Here is a 22,180-nt window from a genome sequence, read left to right as displayed (position 1 = left end):
ACCCTGTCTGAAGCCTCGTTTGGTATCGAACGGGTCGGAGAGGTCCTTCCCGATCCTGACGGAGCTTTTGGTGTTGCTCAACGTCAGCTTACATAGCCGTATTAGTTTTGCAGGGATACCAAATTCAGACATCGCGGCATAAAGGCAGCTCCTTTTCGTGCTATCGAAGGCAGCTTTAAAATCGATAAAAAGATGGTGAGTATCGATTCTTCTCTCTCGGGTCTTTTCCAAGATTTGGCGCATGGTGAATATCTGGTCCATTGTGGATTTTCCAGGTCTAAAGCCACACTGATAAGGTCCAATCAGTTCGTTGACGGTGGGCTTTAGTCTTTCACACAATACGCTCGACAAAACCTTATATGCGATATTGAGGAGACTTATACCACGGTAGTTGGCTCAGATTGTGGGGTCTCCCTTCTTATGGATTGGCAGAGCACACTAAGATTGAAATCGTCAGGCATGCTTTCTTCCGACCATATTCTACAAAGAAGCTGATGCATGCACCTTATCAGTTCTTCGCCGCCCTATTTGAATAGCTCGGCCGGTAATCCATCGGCCCCCGCCGCTTTGTTGTTCTTCAAGCGGGTAATTGCTATTCGAATTTCTTCATGGTCGGGTAATGGAACATCTATTCCATCGTCATCGATTGGGGAATCGGGTTCGCCATCTCCTGGTGTTGTACTTTCACTGCCATTGAGCAGGTCGGAGAAGTGTTCCCTCCATAATCCCAGTGTGCTCTGGACATCCGTTACCAGATTACCTTCTCGGTCCCTACATGATAATGCTCCGGTCTTGAAACCTTCTGTTAATCGCCTCATCTTTTCATAAAATTTTCGAGCATTCCCTCTGTCTGCCAGCTTCTCAAGCTCTTCGTACTCACGCATTTCGGCCTCTTTCTTCTTACGTCTGCAAATGCGTCTCGCTTCCCTCTTCAGTTCTCGATATCTATCCCACCCCGAACGTGTTGTGGTCGATCGCAACGTTGCGAGGTAGGCAGTCTGTTTTCTCTCCACTGCGGAACGACAATTCTCATCGTACCAACTGGTTTTTTGGCGTTGCCGGAGACCAATTGTTTCGGCTGCAGCGGTATGCAATGAGTTTGAGATGCCGTTCCACAGCTCCCTTATATCGCGATGCTGATGAGTGCTCTCAGAGAGCAGGAGTGCAAGTCGAGTAGAAAATCGTTCGGCTGTCGGTTGTGATTGCAGCTTTTCGACGTCGAACCTTCCTTGTGTTTGTTGACGGGCGTTCTTTGCTGCACAGAGGCGAGTGCGTATCTTTGCTGCTACTAGATAATGGTCCGAGTCAATGTTTGGTCCTCGGAGCGTACGCACGTCTAAAACACTGGAGACATGTCTTCCGTCTATCACAACGTGATCGATTTGATTGCGCGTGTTTCGATCAGGGGACAGCCACGTTGCTTGATGAATTTTTTTATGCTGGAATCTGGTACTACAGACAACCATATTTCGGGCCCCAGCGAAGTCGATCAGCCTCAGGCCGTTTGGCGATGTTTCGTCATGGAGGCTGAATCTGGTACTACAGACAACCATATTTCGGGCCCCAGCGAAGTCGATCAGCCTCAGGCCGTTTGGCGATGTTTCGTCATGGAGGCTGAATTTTCCGACTGTTGTGCCAAAGACACCTTCTTTACCCACCCTGGCGTTAAAATCGACAAGCACGATTTTGACATCGTGGCGGGGGCAGCGCTCATAGGTGCATTCTAGGCGCTCATAGAAAGCATCTTTGGTCACATCGTCCTTCTCTTCCGTTGGGGCGTGGGCGCAAATCAGCGATATGATAAAGAACCTCGCTTTGATGCGGATTGTGGCAAGACGTTCATCCACCGGGGTGAATGCCAGGACTCGGCGACGTAGTCTCTCTCCCACCACAAATCCAACACCGAATTTGCGCTCCTTTATATGGCCGCTGTAGTAGATGTCACAAGGACCCACCTTCTTCCGTCCTTGTCCCGTCCATCGCACTTCTTGGACGGCGGTGATGTCAGCCTTTAGTTGTATGAGGACATCAACCAGCTGGGCAGAGGCACCTTCCCAATTAAGAGTCCGGACATTCCAGGTGCATGCCCTCAAATCATGATCCTTAGTACGTTTGCAGGGGTCGTCATCAAAAGGGGGGTTTCTCATCCGAAGCTCGGTGTTTGTTTTCATTGGGGAGATTTTTTTTTATGTGGTGGGTCCCAAGCCCTACGCACAACCGCACAAGCGGGCTTCGCCTTCTCACTTTAGCTCGCCTCCAAACGGATGTCTGTTAGCTACCCAGGGGATACTTGGTCTAAAACCGGAAGTCGTGAGCTGCTTGAGTCATATGCAAAAGAATCGTTCCTGGCCACTCCCAAGTGAATGGCAATCAGAAACTTTCCTCACTTGCGTGAACTTCTACATATGACCCCATCCCCCATATCATATCTATAGTTGCAGCTAAATACCTCAATATATGCATTATATCCGCCTGATGCTCACTATGCGGAACTTTGTTGCGCTGTGCCAGCTTTGCTACGGATATCTGGCCTCGTCGAAAGTGCTAGCCACATCAGCGCACCTTTTGTAGACTGATAAGATGTCTGGTCTACCTTCTTGCAAACGTCGCTGTCGCATGCCACTTGAAAACCAACATCTAGTGGTGTATATGCCGGTCTGCATTCACTTATACGATGTTGCCGTAACAAATCTTTTATGTACTGTGGCTGTCCAATTGAAATTTCGCCCAATTCGCCATCTCGCTCAATCTGCATGCCAAGAAACATATGGAGAGAACCTTTGTCGACGCACTCGAACCTTTCACTTATTTTTGCTTTAACGTCAACCAATACTTCCTTTGACTGGCATGCTAAGAGAAGATCGTCAACATATACAAGTATCAAGCAAAGATTACCTTTTATGTCTTTCTTATAAAGACAGCGTTCACTCTCACACTGAGTAAAACCAATGTCACGCAATGCTCTATCTAGCTTGGAATTCCATTCCCTGCCACTTTGTTTCAGCCCGTATATAGCCTTGTTTAATCGCAATACCTTACGCTGATTATCGCCACTACAATAACCCTTCGGCTGCCTCATATAAATAACATCCTTCAGCTCGCTATTTAAGTATGCTGTGCATACATCCATTTGGTGCAGGAACATTTTTAATTCTGCAGCCAACGCCAAAACTAACCTTATGGTTTCGAAACGACAAACCGGAGAGAATGTGTCAACATAATTAACACCGAACTGCTGCGAACAGCCCTTCGCGACTAAACGCGCCTTATAGCGCTCAATGTTGCCGTGCTTGTCTCGTTTAAGGCTATATACCCACTTGCAGCCAATAACCGACTGCCCCTTAGGCATATCTACGAATGACCATGTATCGTTTGCACTGAGAGCCTGGTGCTCCCTGTTCATCGCATCTTGCCACAAGGACGCCTGCCCACTTGCCATCGCTTCTTCATATGTTTGTGGAATTTCAACATCACTTGTGTTCATTGCATTCAACACATTATACTGCTTCTTAGGACGCCCTGGCCTACCCGTTCTCACCAACTTAGGCCTACCCGGTGCATATTTAACTGGTTGCTCATCTGCGCTAAGATATTCATCGTTGCTGCTCATCTGATTTGCTTCATCGCCACTCTCTATGATATCATCTTCACAGTTGTTAACTATTGCGTCACCAGCACTGCTTATGTTGTTATTATCTTCGTTTGAGTATTGCTGCATGTGCCCGAATTCAAAAGCCACCTCTTCATTCTCAGCGCTTTCTATGCTACTTGCTTCATCGAACAAAACATCATGCTTTTCGACCACTTGACGTAACTCCGCATCATACAATCGGTACGCTTTTGAAACTAATGAATAACCGACCATTCTCAACTGTTTACCTTTTGCCGCAAACTTTTTATGATGAGTTTTGTCTAGCGCTACTGCTGCTGACCCAAACACTTTTAAGTGTTTCACTATAGGCTTTTGTTTAAACCAAGCTTCATAAGGTGTTATATTATTCAGCGCCTTTGTTGGCGCATGATTTCGCAAGTATACCGCCGTAGCTACTGCTTCTGCCCACAACGCCGCATTCATGCCCGAATGTACCAGCATGCTCCTGGCCATTTCAACCAACGTTCGATTCGCCCGTTCCGCTACACCGTTCTTCTGTGGGGTGAAGGGAACCGTCAACTGTCTTACAATACCATTTTTCTCAAAATATTCATTAAATGCGCTGTTGATAAATTATCGACCGTTGTTGCTTCTGACTGCTTTTATTTTTCTGCCCGTTTGCCTTTCTACCATAGTGCAAAAAGTCACAAACTTCTCAAATACTTCTGATTTTGATTTTAAAAAGTACACGAAAATTCTCCTTGACATATCGTCAATGAATGTCAGAAAATATTTTGATCCACCCAACGATTGTGTATCAAACGGCCCACATACATATGTATGTATTAACTCTAACACGTTATTTGATCTATTCTCTGTTGCTTTTGGATGTGGATGTGCTTGTATTTTGCTTATCATGCATGTTCTACATGCCGGCTTCTGAGAAAAATTCACTCCATCCGTGCCATGAACCAACAATTTATTTCGAAGTTCTGCCAAACTCGCATAATTCTGGTGCCCATACCTATTATGCCAAAGCATTGCACTATTCTGAATGATACTGCAACAGCTGTTGCGTTTATTTTCGAAGATAAACAAATTGTTTATTTGTTTCAATCGTAGAATCTCAACACCATGCTTTTTCACTATAGCTTGCTTGTTTGCGAAACTGACATCGCATCCCATTTCAACGGCACGACCGACCGAAATAAAATTTCCCCTCATACGCGGGACGTATAACACATCGTTTAATTTCAATACTGTAGTGTCTGTAAAAATATTCACGCTGCCTTTACCCTCTGCCTGCAAACTGTTCTCACCTGCTAACGTGATCGACTCAGAATGTTCCACAAAGTTCGAGAACATGTTGCGGTCGCAACACATGTGTGCTGTTGCGCCACTGTCCAAACACCACTTCGTTCCGTTAAACATGTTGCAGCCCTATGTTGCTAACACAGTAAATGAATACTGTTTCTGTTGCTTCAACTTGTCGTTTTGTTGCACGCTCCGCTTAGCAACACAATTTGCCTTTATGTGCCCACGCTGTCCACAACGAAAGTAAATGAATTTTTTTGACTGTTTGCCCGCAAATTTCTTTTCGCTGCCCTGCGCCGACTTCGCTGCAAATGCCTGGTGAACACTAACTTCAACTTTCGTGACTGCGTCGCCCATGTTGACTCTACGTTCGCTTTCTTCGAGAAGTTTCAGCTTCAAAACATCAAATGTTGGCAGACTATCTCGCGTTTCCATTGCAATGACAAAGTTTTCAAACTCTTTCGGAAGACTCGATAGTAATAGTATGGCAATAAGCTCATCATTGAGCGAAATGCCCACTTCAGCCCACCTATCTTTGGCCGTGGTAAACGCATTTAAGTACACTGCCACATTTTCACCTTCAACCAATTTGAGATTAAGTAGCTTCTTATACAATGACACCTTTCTAACAGGACCGCTTGGCTGGTACACTTCGCTAAGCCTTTCCCATGCATCTGCTGTCGTCTTACAGTTCTTCAAATAATTTAATTGTGAGGGTTTTACACTGAGTGTAATCATCGCAAGTGCCTTCTCATCCTGCGCTGTCCACTTCGCCACAGCCTCACCCTCGGTGCCTGGTACATAGCACTCATCTTGCTAACTTATGAATAACTTTACTTTGTTCACCGTTACTTATAGCGGGGCCTGGGCCCATAATGAAACGCGCACGTCTTAACGATTGAACAGTTTATTTAGAAGTACCAGAAAGAATGAAAATGGAACAATATATTGCATGTAATTATGCACGAATTCGAAATCGAACATATGCATTGTCATTAGCAGGGTTGCTTTTTCATGTAACATTTCAACATATGTACATATTACTGTTAGAAGGAACAAACTACAACTATTCTGGGAATTGTAAAAAAAATAATAAAAAATAAAAATAATAGTTCCATCATTAATCGCTGTCTTCTTTTTCCTTACTTCTTCATACATTTATTTGTTGACGTATTGAAATTGTTGCAACCTTTTCACCGGCTTTCAAATCTAAAATTTTTATTTTTTAGATTAAACCTAATTTAGAATCTATTAAATGCTATTAACAGCAATGTGTTTGTGAAGTATTGACGTATGTTATTTTGATTTTATTGCAAAAAAGTATACAAATAAAATATAAAATCCGCGTAAAAAAAGTAAAACCGTGTAAAAATATTAACTGGGAAGTGTACAGAAACACCGTGTAAAAAAACCGCTAAATAATGTTAAGCATCCCATTTAACTTGGTCGAGCAGTCTTAGAAGCTATCCCAGGCTTTCGAGGATAAAATGGGTATATACAGCTGATAGTTTTCGAGATATTTGCACTAAAAGTTTTAAAATTGACAACACGTTATTTGTCATTGTATATTGAATTTTTCACATATATTTACACTTAACTATATTGTTTCTACATATTTATTTAAAATTATATTAAAATTTGTAGTAAATAAACATTTAATTTTTCCCACAATTATCTTAATATGCATAATAACAATGCCATGCCGCGCTTCAAAACAATAACCCTAGTCGAGCCAACACCGGGGATTATCAAAGAGATGGAAATTACAAGTGCTTTCGCGTAGAACCACTTTCTGCGTGAGCTTATGAAGCAAAGAAAAATACTGAAATATTTTTCATTACCTATCACACGATTGCAGTTCCTGTTTTGGGGTTAAAATCCATCCTTTTTATTTAGTTTGATTCTTCTGTAAAATATGAATATGGCAACGCTTATTGTTTATAACAAAACCGGTAAATATTAATTTGGCGTGTATTGAAAAATAACGGAGTTGGATACTTTTTCACATATTCCTTTGCATATACATTTGCATACAATCACTCAGGGATAAGGGGATGTCCAACTTATTCCAGTGTGAGAGCGCCTCAAAATTTGCGTTTTTTATAACTTTTCGCATTGTTGCCAGATCTGAAAAAAGAGAATTTTTTGGGCATTCTAGATTAAACACCCAATTTGCATTTTCCACACCACCTATGAGGTACGCAAAAGGGCGCGTTACCGAAGTTATTTTTGGGTGCTCGGTTCCCCAGTAGGCCTATATCACCCATAAAAATATTTTATTTACATAAATCAACGAAAAAACAAAAAAATAACAATTAATTCATGAATAAAAAAATAAAATTGATAAAAACAATAGCATGCAATAACAATAAATTCATAAATAACAAATTAAATTGACAAAAACAATATCACAGCATGCAATAACAATTTTTATAATAAAATAAATATATACATATATACAAATGCCTACATTTAATACCCTAATTCTCACCTAATCTAAAACTTAAAACCTGACTTTAGAGCCTCTGTGTATTAAAAAAAAAAACATTGTTTAAATTTTGGCTATTGTAACCCCTAAAAAAGAAGAAAACTACAAATTAGAAACACATAAAATTTTATTCTTAAAATTGAGGACTGAAAGATCTCTATTTAAAAATTTAGTTATAAAATAAATCCTAATTCTAATAAAAAGAGCAATTGCTACATTTGGGTCACAGTCTTCACAACACAAGAAGGGCCTAACATCTTTTAATTTAGAAAAAAGAATTTCTCCTACACCTATCTTGTGACAATTTCTGTCGAATTCCTCAACAAATTTAATTTCTAAGTTGTTAATAAATGCAACAAATTCATTAGGCGGCTTAACTAAGTTGCATTTATCGATTTGATTTTGGTGCAGGAAGATGAATTCATCAGAAGGAATTTCATCTCCTAAATAAGGCAAGGGCAGGAAGCACGTGTGCATTTTGAAAATTTTCAAATATAGATAGCCGCAGAAGTAACTAAATGCGTTTTCTTTTAAAAAATTGATTTCTAAACTACTATCTAAAGTGATGGATCTAACAATGGAGTGTTCGGGCCGTGGTAAGCCTTGAAAATACTGCCAAGAAAGGTCGTTCAAAAGGGAATCATTGCACACATTGAGAAGAACATTGTTGCTATGTTCTGAAATTACTGTAGCTTCGGGTTCTAAAGGCAGCTCACAGTTTCCTTTGGTTACGATATTTACGTAACGTAGGCCCCACGACTTTCTAAATAGGCTAGAGAACATGAAAGGTGTTACTCTAGTACCTCCTCTACTTCTAATCTGACCAAAAAAATGTTCTAAACTGTCCTGGCATAGTCGTCTTGTCTTTAGGTAGGGAAATCCTGAATGTGGCAGCAATCGCCACAAGCGTCTTAAACTATTTATGTTAATTATCCACCCCTTTATAAAATTGAAATTATTTGTTGTGTTGTTTCCTAACTCATCTACGACCCGGTTTGTTTTTAAAACCTGTTCTGCCTCATCTAAAAACTGTTTCTGCTCTTGGGAACCTTCAAAAACTGTTTTAGTGGGTACAATAGCCTCAACAAAACTGCTATTAAAAATGTCGAATAACTTATTAAAAAAAGAAACGAATTCCGCGGTATTAACAAAGCTTACACTATTTGAGCTTAAGGCTCCGGAGCTGGAGATAACATACCAGAAGCGACCGTATTACTTAACACTTGAGACGCGAATTTAACCTTCATTTTTTGGAAGGTATTGGGGTAAATATGAGCATCGGTTAATTTATGCGCGCACCGATAACTCGACTTAGAGTCCATTTTGTAAAAATGGATTATATCGGACCAACTAACGCGACGATTTTTGAAGAAAACTTTATTTTTAATATTTTGTAAGCAGTTCCGGCTGCATTTTATCAAATGGGGGCTATCGTAAAAAAACATATTTCCTTGCCACTAACATTAAAAAAGGCTGTGACGCTGAAACACCTAACAAATTAGCAAAATTTTGAAAATCAGTACCCTGGTCGCAAACAAAATGGCAAGGAACTAGTCCTATATTTTGAAGTTGTGTAATGGCTTCAAGAATATATTTTTTGAGGACATCTCCTTTGCAAGAACCTCTTACAAAGAAATACGCTAATGGGTGTGACCAAGGTTCGCCACCTATGTATACCTTGCACCATTATGGTCATTGCAGTTGTGGCTAATCTAGATGTACGATTTTCATCGCCATAATCTTCGAGACCTATCACCCTATTAAATTTCCTATCATACTGCAAATGACATTTCAGTGACATTTCATCACAAGAAACGGATACGAACTTTTGTTCAAAAGAAAATCCCCTACACCTAATTTCTAACGATTTTATGCTGCTTTGGGTGCAACCTGGGAAACGAGGCCAATCTGTAACAAAATTATGCAAAGTGTTTTCTGAAGGAAAACTAAGCTGGTGCTTTAGGTATCGATAAGCAACTGGCGACAAGAAAAACACACCCAAAGGTATGGTTTTAAAAAAATTATCATACCGCTGACCGTGATTTTTACGTTTACTATTAAAAAAACTACTCCTAATACAAGCTCCTAACTGAGGAGGAACATTGCTACAAACTAACTCAAGAGGGTCTGACTGTTCCCTAAATGAACTATTTCTTATTATTTCCCTACATCTTTCTAATTCAGTGGCCATTTGGACCAACTGAGCCTTTAAACTCCTATTCTCCTGTTCTTTTTCATCTAATTTTATTTGTAAAATCCTATTCTCTTCTCTCAATTTCTTCTTTCTATCTGTCCCTGCTGACAGACCCCGACTTGTTTGCGCGGCCTTTTCAGAACTATTTAAATGTTCCTCCTCAAGGAATGGAAGAGGCTCTAGAATTATATCGCGATTTCCCGTTTCAAAAAGTGGAAGAAGCTGCTTCGATGCACCGGTTGCATTTGAGACAGCTTCTTCAATAAGAGCGAAATCTTCCGGACCCTTCTCGATGGGTTTTTGAAAAAAAGAATTAGAGGCATTAAATGTAGGCTCGACAATGAAATTAATATCAGGAACGGCCCTCTGACGTAATTTTTTTTTTGTGGGGCATTTTATCCGAAAAATGCCGTTCACAAGCAAAAATGTGCTTAGGTGTTTCATCATTCATATTTTCAAAAACACCTAAACGTTCGAGCCAACATTTACGCCTATTAAAAGAATAAAGTATAAAAAATACGAAATAATATAAAATATATATAATAATAATATTAGTGCAAAAAGTTCCAAAACAAATAAACTTAATTTTAATTAGCCGTTAAAACATATCTATATTTAATATCGCTTAATTATTTTGTAACTACCAACGAAAAACGCGAAAAAAAACAATTTAAAATTAAAATTACGGTATATCGAAAATTATCGAAACACAATATTTTAACTTTTTACTATTATACACACACATTTTTACATTTAAAATATGGAGACAACAACAATTTAAATTCTACTATTTGTATCACATCTATTTATTGAACAATATGCGTGAAGTTAGTGTTATATTATTTAAAATAAAATTTCGATATATCGCAAACTATCGAAACAAAATTTTCACTACAATTTAAAAGTTATCTGTAACATTTTTACATTTAAAACATGCAATGAAAATTTTAAATTCTAACACATCTAAAACATTCAACTATAAGAGCGAAGTAGATTGTTTAATTTTATTTAATATTAAAATTCCGATATATCGAACATTATCGAAACACAATTTCTTCACTTTTCTAAATTACAAACTTTTTTAATCTCTTGTTATTCACAAATATTTCACTTTATCAATACTTTATTATTAATTATTTGGTACACTTTTTGCACTATCTAACTTTTTATTAATTACTTACCGTTCGAGGTCCGTTCCCTCTTTTGGAAAATTATAGAATTGTCCTCCCTCGCTGCAGCCAGCAACACACTTCCTCCAATTACCTTTTGCTTTCGTCATATTGTCTATAAAATCAAGTTAAAAATGATTAAAAAGATATTAAATTATCTACCAAACATTAAAATTTACTTACATGTACACGAGCTGCTTATTGCTTTTTCTTATAAATAACCGTACATGGCCGTTACAAATTGACAGAAAAAATTAGAAATGTCTCCACTCGACTAATTATTTTGAGGGATTTCAATCTGGTCGTCCCTCTTTTTCCAATAGCGAAACGTCAAAACCTCCTCATCTCGACAAACTGTCAAAGTTTAGGTGGTTTTGACGTTTAATATTGCACTCTCACTTCCAGTGATATGAGAGTTGTACATCTCTTAATCTCTGCAATCACTTGTGGCGATATCTAAATTTAGAAATGAGTTCGAAAGTGAGTCCCAATAAAGAACCATTAAACCAACGGCGCGTACATACTAACTACGTTTTCAATAAATTCTTATGCGAGCTTTTATTTTAAATATTAATATTAAATGTCCTACTCATAATTGCGAATCATAAATTTATAGACAGAATTTTTTAAACATGTATTTCTTAAGCAAAGAGATCACTGATATTTTTAAAATTTTAACATTACAGATGCTATGGTATCAAAACTCGTTTCTATTAGATCCTACCGACAGAAGATCAATGCAATCAAATGACGATAAATATACCCTAATAATTAGAAAATTCCAGCCATCTGATTTTGGAAATTATAGCTGTGTTGCCGATAACGCACTTGGTAGAACGAAAAAATATATTGAAGTATCTGGACGTCCGGGTCCTGCTAATTTCATATCTCCAGCTTTGAGTGGCTATCTCGATCATTACAATTTAACGTGGACTATTGAATCAATACCCGCCCTCGATGAAATTAAACTTTTATATAGACGGCTATTGGTAAGGCTTTTTAGTAATTTTAACGGGCTTATGTCTGATATATTTATAAGTAAGAATACAAATAGAACAAAGATGCAATAAATAAAAATAAATGTTTCAATTAAATACATTGTACTTCTATATTCAATTTGAATTTGAATTTAATTGTTTTTGGCCAAATATATTAATCTAATTATATTACATAGATGAATGAAACGTATCAACACCCAGGGAAATGGCATGAGAATCATATAAATCCAACATTAATTCGATTTGATAACACTCACTTTATCATGTCACATGTGATAAAAAATTTGGAGCATAATGCAGTGTACGAGGCTATTGTACAAGCCAAAAATAAGTACGGATGGAATGAGGTAATAAAATTTTTGTTCTAAAAACCTTTAAATTTTCATTTGCTTTTAATACATTAAAAATTTGTTTAACACTTTATAAATAGGAAATCATATATTGAACAAAATTTTTGTTTATGTAAATTAGTAAGTGAAGAACAGTCTTGATCAACTCGTCTCTAGAACAGTCTCTAGAACTCTATTGTAGTACGGAACACCATTTGCTTTCAAACAAAATTCGGAAAACCGGTGATACACATATGGTTTCTGAAGCATACTACAATGTATACTACATGTCTGTGTCAGGTATTAGTGAAGAATTCTAGAATAAATTCCAATTATTTTCACTTCTAACATTATATTTTATACTTTCGCAAATTGAAACGCTCTAACGTATGGAACGTATGGAAACCATATGTCTGTCTTAGGTATAAGGCATTGAAAAATTTCCAGGTATTCACAAAACTATATATAAACAAGTAAGGAAGGGCTAAGTTCGGATGTAACTGAACATTTTATACTCTCGCAATTTATTTATTTAATTTTACTAATATAACACACCTATAACCGCGTAAGCGGTGTCTACGCCAGTCAAGAAGAAGAAGAATATAACACCCAATCTGACCGTAATATATATGGTATAAAGTCCATTGAAAGTTGAAAACCATAAACGATTTCTCACCTTTTTGGCACGGTTACATACTATTAGAAGAAAAATATTTCCTCTGAATTTCTTAAAAATATTTGAGAGACTTAAAAAATCTATTAGAAGCACTGAGTGCGATACACGGGACCTTAAAAACTTATAGTCCGATTTCGGCGATTTTTAGAAGGGCGATGTCACACTATAAATGCAGTGTTTGTTCGAAGTTCTGTTCAGATATCTTCACTAGTGCTTACTTAATATACATGTATAACACATTCAGATTGACTTCACAATTCTGGCATATAGGAAGTAGGTGAAGTAGGCGTGGTTGTGAACCGATTTGACCTATTTTCATAACATTGGGATGCCAGAGAAATGTTACGAATCGAATTTCATTGAAATTTGTCGAGTAGTTTCTGAGTTATGGTTTTTAACCCATAAGTGGGCGGAACCACAGACATTTAACATTTTGTATACCAATTTGACTGCAGCCCTTCTATACCATCTTTATAATGAAATTTGATTTCTGGTTTCTGGTGTTTTCCTTACTGAATTAAAGTAGTTTTCAACATAACCATTTTTGGAATGTATGATGTAGTACATAAAAGAAACGACCGTAGACAATTTGGTTGATATACATAGCTTTAGTAATTTACGAGATACATATGTACACAAAACTTAGTAGGGGGTGTGGCCCCGCTCACTTCCTAAAAATATACATCCAAATATGTCCCTTCATAGTGCGCCAGTACCAGTTCATAGTACCTAATTTTACTTTCATAGCTTTGTTTATGGCTTAGTTATGGTGCCATGAAACAAAAGAAAGTTACAGTTTGCACGGACGGACGGACAGACAGACAGACAAATTGAACTCCACTCGTTACCACACCTATAGTGAACAATTATACTCTCTTAACAACTTTGTTGCAAGAGTATACAAATATTACAAATAATACACACTAAACCGTCGATGTCGAAATATAGTTATATGAGAGAAAAGTTAACCAGATGTTAAAAATCTTTATATTATCAGGAATATGAAGACTAAACAAGGTCTGTACTTGAACATTTTGCAATAATGCGGTGTTATTTGAAAAACGATTTTATCCACGTTTTTACCGCTTACGTTTTTACCACTATAACTGATATATACGCTATAAAAACAGCCTGATCTTTAAATATCCTTATAATAGGTCTTTTGGAGCCATGGGAAGTAATGACCCTGTTTTTGGCACCAGGGCATATCTGAGAGATTTACCAATATTTTCGGCAAAAATTCAACCAACCATTCAATTCAAGGCATTGAGATCCTCATATTCGGTATCTAGGTTTGTAAAATTTCATGGATCTATACTCTCATTCGCGACTTATTTAAATATTGTATGAAAGAAAGTTTTACTTATAAGTTGAAATTCGTATGCAACTTATATATCATCAAAAAACCGAAACCGAATGAAACCGATCTATATTTGTAAAAATTGTGCATTAAAGAAAGACACAGAGTCCTGAGGCAAATTGAATATATCTTCACTTTTGTGGTTTGCGGAATCTGATAAAAAAGAAAACAAAATTACTTAAACGCTTCTTTAGTTAACCAAAAAATTATAAAAACAATTTATAAAAAAAACGAAACGTTATTATTAATATTCTTCTTACAATTACCAGCTATGATCAAAGCTGCTATACAGGTTGAATAAACACAGAATAAGAAGTTTTATTTCCAACTGCATTATCGACCAAACGACAGGTTGTTAACACCCAGTATAGAAATCACTAAAAACAAAAAATGGAATGGAGAACCTTTACATGAGGTGACGCCGAGAAACAGTCTAAGCTCGTTTAGAGTAAATAAAATTAGAGAATTAAAAAAGGCGATCTCTCTTGTAAATGAAAGGCTTACAACTCTAGAAGCGATGTGTGTTAAAGATTTCAATAAATTACATTCAGATATTACCTTCTTCTTCTTGACTGGCGTAGACACCGCTTACGCGGTTATAGCCGAGTCCAAAACAGCGTATCCACGTATCCCTACTTCTGGCAGTTTGGCGCCAATTGGTTATTCCAAACGAAGCCAGGTCCCTCTCCACATGGTCCTTCCATCGGAGTGGAGGTCTCCCTCTTCCTCGGCTTCCTCCGGCGGGTACTGCATCGAACACTTTCAGAGCTGGAGTGTTTTCGTCCATTCGGACAACATGACCTAGCCAGCGTAGCCGCTGTCTTTTTATTCGCTGAACAATGTCAATGTCGTCGTATAACTCGTACAGCTCATCGTTCCATCGGCTGCGGTATTCGCCGATGCCAATGGTCTGAGAACCATAAATCTTGCGCAAAATTTTCCTCTCGAAAACTCCTTGTGTCGTCTCATCTGATGTTGATATCGTCCAAGCTTCTGCACCGTAAAGCAGGACGGGAATGGGATACCAAATTTAAGCATCGTAGCTTATATGTAACTCCTTTTCCTGCTGTCGAAAGCAGCTTTAAAATCGATGAAAAGGTGGTGTGTATCGATCCTTCTCTCTTGGGTCTTTTCCAAGATTTGGCGCATGGCGAATATCTGGACCATGATGGATTTTCCAGGTCTAAAGCCATACTGATAAGGTCCAATCAATTCGTTGACGGTGTGCTTTAGTCTTACACACAATGTTATTTTCTCCAGCATCAGGTTAAAGAAATCACACGAGAGTGAGTCACCTTGTCTGAAACCTCGTCTCGAACGGCTCGGAGAGGTCCTTCCCGATCCTTTTTTTTGAGCTTTTGGTGTTGCTCAACGTCAGCTTACACAGCCGTATTAGTTTTGCGGGGATACCAAATTCAGACATCGCGGCATAAAGGCAGCTAATGTTCGTGCTGTCGATAGGAGCTTTAAAGTCGATAAAGAGATGGTGTGTGTCGATACTATTTTCACGGGTCTTCTCCAAAATTTGGCGCATGGTGAATATCTGGTCTGTTTTTGATTTTCCAGGTCTAAAGCCACACTGATAAGGTCCAATCAGTTTGTTGACGGTGGGCTTTAGTCTTTCACACAATACGCTCGACAGAACCTTATACGCGATGTTGAGGAGGCTTATCCCACGACAATTGGCGCAAATAGTGGGGTCTCCCTTTTTGTGTATTGGGCAGAGTACACTGAGATTCCAATCGTCAGGCATGCTTTCTTCCGACCATATTCTGCAAAGAAGCTGATGCATGCACCTTATCAGCTCTTCGCCGCCGTATTTGAATAGCTCGGCCGGTAATCCATCGGCCCCCGCCGCCTTATTGTTCTTCAAGCGGGTAATTGCTATTCGAATTTCTTCACGGTCGAGCAATGGAACATCTGCTCCATCGTTGTCGATTGGGGAATCGGGTTCGCCATCTCCTGGTGTTGTACTTTCACTGCCATTCAGCAGGCTGGAGAAGTGTTCCCTCCACAAACTCAGTATACTCTGGTCATCAATAACTAGATCACCTCTGGGGGTCCTACAGGAGTGTGCTCCGGTCTTGAAACCTTCAGATAGTCGCCGGATCTTTTCGTAAAATTTTCGAGCATTACCCCTGTCGGCCAGCTTGTCAAGCTCTTCATACTCACGCAGTTCGGCCTCTTTCTTTTTTTGTCTGCAAATACGTCTCGCTTCCCTCTTCAGCTCTCGGTATCTTTGCCATCCCGCTCGTGTTGTGGTCGATCGCAACATTGCGAGGTAGGCAGTCTTTTTTCTCTCCACTGCGAGACGACAATCCTCATCATACTAGCTGTTTTTTTTTTTACTTTTCCGAAAACCAATGGTTTCGGTTGCAGCTGTACGTAAGGAGTTTGATATGCCATCCCACAGCTCCCTTATACCGAGATGCTGATGTGTGCTCTCAGAGAGCAGGAGTGCAAGTCGAGTAGAAAATCGATCGGCTGTCGGTTGTGATTGCAGCTTCTCGATGTCGAACCTTCCTTGTGTTTGTTGAGGTGTGCGCTTTTCTACACAGAGGCGGGTGCGCATCTTAGCTGCTGCAAGATAGTGGTCCGAGTCGATGTTGGGACCACGAAGCGTACGCACATCAAAAACACTGGAGACATGTCGTCCATCTATCACAACATGATCGATCTGGTTGCGAGTGATTCGATCCGGGACAGCCAAGTAGCTGAATGGATTAGCCAAGTAGCTTCGGATAATACCGCTCTAACAAAAAAACTAATTTTTAATAAAGCTTTTTAGTAACGGTACCTATAAACTGAAAACATTTGATGCTACTGACTATCGCACAACAACACAAATTAATCCCTCAGTACAAAAACTGTCAAGTTTTTGGACATACAAAAACACATCTGCGGTAAGCCATCGAGAATTGTGAAATGTGAAGGCAAGCATTCTACAACTGAATGCACCAAAGCCGTAAAAGATGAAGCCATATGTTGTAACTGCGGCGACCGTGGTCGTGTCGTTGCAAAAGAACTCCAACAAATTAGAGACAAAAAGTATGGTAATACAGTTGAGGAGAATTTCAACGCCCATGCGAAAAACACTTGCAGACAAAGGAAGTAATACTCCTCCGATCAACTTCTAAACATACATTTGCGCAAATGGCTAAGCAAGATCAGACAAATAAAGTTCAAAAAAGTAGTCCGTTTTCCCAAATTCTGGATAAACTAAAAGAACAAGAAAAAAATATTTATGTCCCGAAATCAGCGGTTCAGCGCTCTTGAATACCATATCCAATTTATTGATGAACAGTAACTGTTTGAAAATAATGTCATGGAACTACAATGGTCTTTCCAAAAGTAACTCTCTCTATCTTTGAAAATAATGATATGGAACGCCAGTGGTCTTTCCAAAAGTAAAAATGAATTATAAGTTATTCTAAACGACAGAAATATTGATGTATGTTTGTTGCCCGAAACACATTTTACGAACCATTCATTTTTAAAATTCAAAAATTATGATTTATACCACACTCCGCACCCAACTAAGCACGAGGTGGAAGCGCAGTTTTAATCAAAAGTATTATTAAACATTTCGAAGAAGCTCAGAAATTAAGACTGAAGAAATTCAAGCTACAGCAATTTCAGTAAAACTACACAGCCAGTACTTAATTGCTCTATATAGTCCGCCCAGGCATAATATCTTTGATATTTATACGAGTTTATTAAAAAAAAACTATGACGAAAGGTACATCGTGGGTGGTTACTTTAATGCAAAACACGCTCATTGGGGATCTCGTTTAACTACAACCAAAGGTCGAGAACTTCTGAAAGCTATATAAGTTATTGGATGCAAGGTTATTTCGACGGGGAGACCCACTTATTGACCTGCAGATAGTAGAAAATTACCAGATCTTCTTGACTTTTTTGACATCAACAAAGTATCGAAAATCAATTTAAATATTGAAGATAGCTCAGATTCAAGCTCTGATCATTCACCAGTATTACTAACTCTATATGAAAAATGAATAATTTCTTCTGGCACATCTTCTTTATCTAATAAACATACTGATTGATATAAATTTAAGACTACTGAATAAAGTCGATTTTAAGCTGAAGCGTATAACGACAGATGTTGACTTAGATTGTGAAGTTGAATCTTTCACAAAAGTAATTCAAAATGCTGCGTGGAACAGTACACCGAAAAATACACAAAATACATCTTAGATGGTATCCAAAAAAACGCAAACTTCGACGAAGATGGTCGCAAACAAGGCCGTCTGTTCTCAAAACTAAGCTTAATAGATGCACAGCGGAACTAAGAACTAAAATTAGACAGTTTAAAAACTATTCCTTTAAAACGTATTTGTCCAACCTCACTGTTGATAAATCTACCGATTATTCGCTCTGGAAAGTTGCAAGGAGTATTAATAAACAAATAAAACATGTCACACCAATAAAATTAAACGAAACTGAATGGGCCAAAACAAATCCACAAAAAGCTGCAGTATTTGCAAATCATTTGAGAAACACATTTACACCTAACGATTGCCATGAGCTAAACTGTGGAAATAGTTGGTTGGATCCACTCGTCAGCATTTCTCCAGTTACTAATCAAGAAATTAAAAGTCGTATTTGGTACGCAAGGCTCAAAAACGCTCCTTGGTTTGATTTAATAACCGGAGAAATATTACGCAATGTACTAAAGAATTATATACATTGTAAACAGTGGATTATACCTAAGATACGTTCCATCGCTTTGGAAAGTATCTGAAGTTATTATGATACCTAAGCCGGGTAAACCAACACATCATGTCACATCTTAAAGCCAATATCGCTGCTGTCAGCTTTAAAAGGCTTAAATCAAAAATAGATCGAAAACACCTTATACCAGTACATCAATTCGGCTTTCGAATAATAATAATTGCTTCCTACCTTAAGGATAGATACTTTCGCATAAAACAAGAGGATGCGTACTCAAACTTGCAACCGATAGAAGCGGGTGTTCCCCAGGGAAGAGTGTTGGGGCCAATGTTTTACTTGCTTTTTACAAGTGATATCCCCACTGACTCAATCTACATTTGAGGATGACACAGCCCTGTTAGTAGCTGGAGAGTCAACCTCAGTATCTACCTTTCGAGTTGGGCTTCCAAGTGTCGCATTAAATTAAACGGTACCAAATGCACGTAGACTTTGCATTAAAAAAACATGATACCATCCCATTTATATAAATGGTACTCCTATACCACATTACAATCTAAGTACCTAGGATTTACCCTAGATGCTAAGCTTCGCTGAAATGAGCATGTCAAGAAAAAAAGGTGTGAGCTTCATTTAAAATTTGCTATGTTTTGCTATCTAGTCGGTAGGAGATCCACCCTTTCAATCGAAAATAAACTGTTTATTTATAATCAAGTACTAAAGCCAATTTGGACCTATGGATCTCAACTGAGGTTACTCAAGTCAAAGCCTGCATTCAGGGCTTCCAAAATAAGGTAGTTAATGCTTCTTGGTATGTTAGATCTGCTGACCTTCACAGTGATCTTGGTATGGATCCAGTAGTAAACGAAATAACCAAACTTGCAAAGTCTCACGAAATGAAGCTTAGACAGAATGTACATGAAGAGGCATCCAGACTCATCGGAACTGCTGAACGAGAAAACCGAATGAAACGTAAGAAGCCTTCGGACTTAGCAAGGCAACTGTGGCAGCAAATGAATTTGTCTAACATTTAGCTTTAAATTATTATTTCTTTTAACTCATTAGAATTGAATTGTTGTTAGTAGTTAATCATTGTATACTAGGTACAATTGTAAAATAAAAAAAAAACTTATATATCATATATGCTACATATATTAATTTTCTTTACAGATTAGTGACATTCATCAATTCTACACCAGAAATCATGACCTTTTACTTGACATAGATATGGAATATAAAATGGGAATTTCGAATGGAAAGGGGCAATCGCACAATTCCAACATTATTAGGGCACTATTTGTTTATGTAATTTTTCACACTTCAAAAGTTTGTATTTAAGGACTTATTACTTTAGTATTCATTAAAAGATGTGCCTTATTCTTCAGTTCAATATTTAAATTGTTATTTTAGCCTTTTTTGGTATTTCACAGTATAATTTTTTTATAATAAAATTTAGTACGTAGTCACTGGAAACCGTTACTATTTTACATATTCCTTATATTTATTGGAAAGGAAATTATATTTCTCACAATCGTTCCTAACCATTAACAGCCAACACTTATTAAAAATTTGGTTTACGTCTGCTATGTTTTGTATTATACTATATACAATTTTATTATAATTATACCGGTTACAATTATCCGCAATATTTGTAGTCCTATGGTAAAATTTTCTTGAAAAGAGTAGGATTTCGGCGTGTTGACTGCAAAATTAGAATAAGAAATACAAATAATCAAGACTTTATTTATATTCTGAAAGTGTTGGTATTCTTATTTCGTTTATTAATTTTTTTCTTACAAATACCAATTTCATCCATCACTGCTGTAAATGTGTTCAAATTAACTCCTGCAATGCAAATCAGAGTTTATGGTGTATGCTATCAATGTTAACTATGAAATGTAAATATACATATGTATGTATGTATATGCGAGCAAAGTATTTTGAACCGAGTGTGCTAAGTCCTGATAGTTTCGAAATTCAATTCCCTTATTGTGTCAAATTTTGTTAGGAAAAGAGGACCGCAAAAAAAGAGTTACCTCTTTCCAAAAAATAAGAATAAAGTTTAAAAAGCAGTTTAGAATTATTGAACGACTTTTAATAGGGAATAAGTTGACTAAAAAGACATTCGTAAATGTAATTGAGGAAAACCACATTTTAATTCAATTATATGTAAAGTACCCATCTATTAGTTATGGGCTTGATAAATTATTAACTGAAATATGAAATCAAGCCCTTCGGATTGAATTATTTCGAAGAATTGTGGGTACTAAAAACAATATACTTGTGTTTATTTAGTGTAGTAGACAAATTATTTTAAGTATAGAATTCTTTAGAGAACAAATAACTAAAAAATCTAAAAATTAAAATTTAGTAAATTAAGTTATTAAAAATATCGCTAATCTAATAATACTGCTGCAATTACTTAGTACACTCAATATGACACTTGTAAATACACTTAAAAAGGAAATTATTTTATTTAAAAGTCTTCAGAACAAAATAAAATAAAACACAAATTAGTCTTTTATATTTTTATAAAGTAAAAGCTCTGGGTTAATTTGAAAATCGTATGTCTGGATCCATATGTACTTATAAATATCTCTAAAACCAGAAGTTTATTTTTAAAGCAATTATTTTTTTAGTCATGTATTTGCTTAATTTTTAATTTTCATGAATTTCAAATTTGCAAGTAATTGATTTAGCACAAGGAACTGTTATATTTGATTGTCAATATGTTGTAATAGAGGTTTACTTCGAAGATCGTTTTATCGTAGTTTCAGTATTGTAAGCTAAAACATTTAAAATAATTTAATTTGAGAAATATTCAATATTCTATGACATTTCTCAAAAACTGAGTTAAGTAAAAAGAGAGAAACAAAAAAAATATTATGTTGTCATATTTGAATCGGCGTTAATGGTTGGGGGGGGAATTAAGAAAAAAACTACGTAAACGACATGCGTTTACTTTAAATTTTCAAATATTAATGACCAGTGATAATTTCGATTATTGATCACTATATAACAAAAGAATTGAAATCCAAATTAAAGTTATAGAAAATTGTAATAAATATTTAATTCAGTTTTCTGTTTTTGTTAGTATCATTTAGATTTGTATGAACATACAAACATCAAAAACATATCATTGTTATACCCGTACCAATATGTGATTAAATTTTTTCGTTTCAGGAGAGACAGAATTAAAATAATATAAAACTAGATATTTTTTCTTATCGTACATTTATTACCTTTAAATTAGATCATTACCCATATGTATAACTGTCTTCGATTCATCAAACGAGTTTAGTGTTATAGTTTATTCGATTGGCTATGCTCCACTTTATCTCAGATGTTCAAAGAAATACAGTAATCCT

The 22,180-nt window shown here is 37.1% G+C and overlaps 2 protein-coding genes across 3 annotated transcripts in view; one reads left to right on the top strand and one right to left on the bottom strand.

The window, feature by feature from the left end:
• LOC105218999 (limbic system-associated membrane protein) overlaps positions 1-20,788 on the top strand; it is a 47,692-nt gene extending 26,904 nt beyond the window's left edge. For both annotated transcript variants that reach the window (XM_011194915.3, XM_054228679.1), the window contains 3 exons: positions 11,444-11,746; positions 11,932-12,102; positions 19,983-20,788. In XM_011194915.3, the coding sequence (XP_011193217.2) occupies positions 11,444-11,746; positions 11,932-12,102; positions 19,983-20,150 (642 nt within the window). In that variant the 3' untranslated portion in view covers positions 20,151-20,788. The remainder of the gene's footprint in view (positions 1-11,443; positions 11,747-11,931; positions 12,103-19,982) is intronic.
• LOC128921352 (uncharacterized) lies at positions 7,526-11,315 on the bottom strand. Its single transcript, XM_054228680.1, has 3 exons — positions 10,941-11,315; positions 10,770-10,872; positions 7,526-10,079 (listed from the first exon to the last, which is right to left on the bottom strand). Exon 3 carries the CDS (start codon positions 10,033-10,035, stop codon positions 8,977-8,979), a length of 1,059 nt encoding a protein of 352 aa, XP_054084655.1. The 5' UTR covers positions 10,036-10,079; positions 10,770-10,872; positions 10,941-11,315; the 3' UTR covers positions 7,526-8,976.
• Positions 20,789-22,180: the final 1,392 nt, after the last annotated feature.

Source organism: Zeugodacus cucurbitae, chromosome 4 (genome assembly GCF_028554725.1).
Source record: "Zeugodacus cucurbitae isolate PBARC_wt_2022May chromosome 4, idZeuCucr1.2, whole genome shotgun sequence".
NCBI classification, from domain to species: Eukaryota; Metazoa; Arthropoda; class Insecta; order Diptera; family Tephritidae; genus Zeugodacus; species Zeugodacus cucurbitae.
The sequence above is the reverse complement of the archived record's forward strand: the minus strand, read 5'-3'. Positions and strand labels throughout refer to the sequence as shown.

Excerpts from the sequence above, each read along its gene's own strand:
- LOC128921352 (XM_054228680.1), bottom strand. The coding sequence starts at position 10,035 with ATGATGAAACACCTAAGCACATTTTTGCTTGTGAACGGCATTTTTCGG.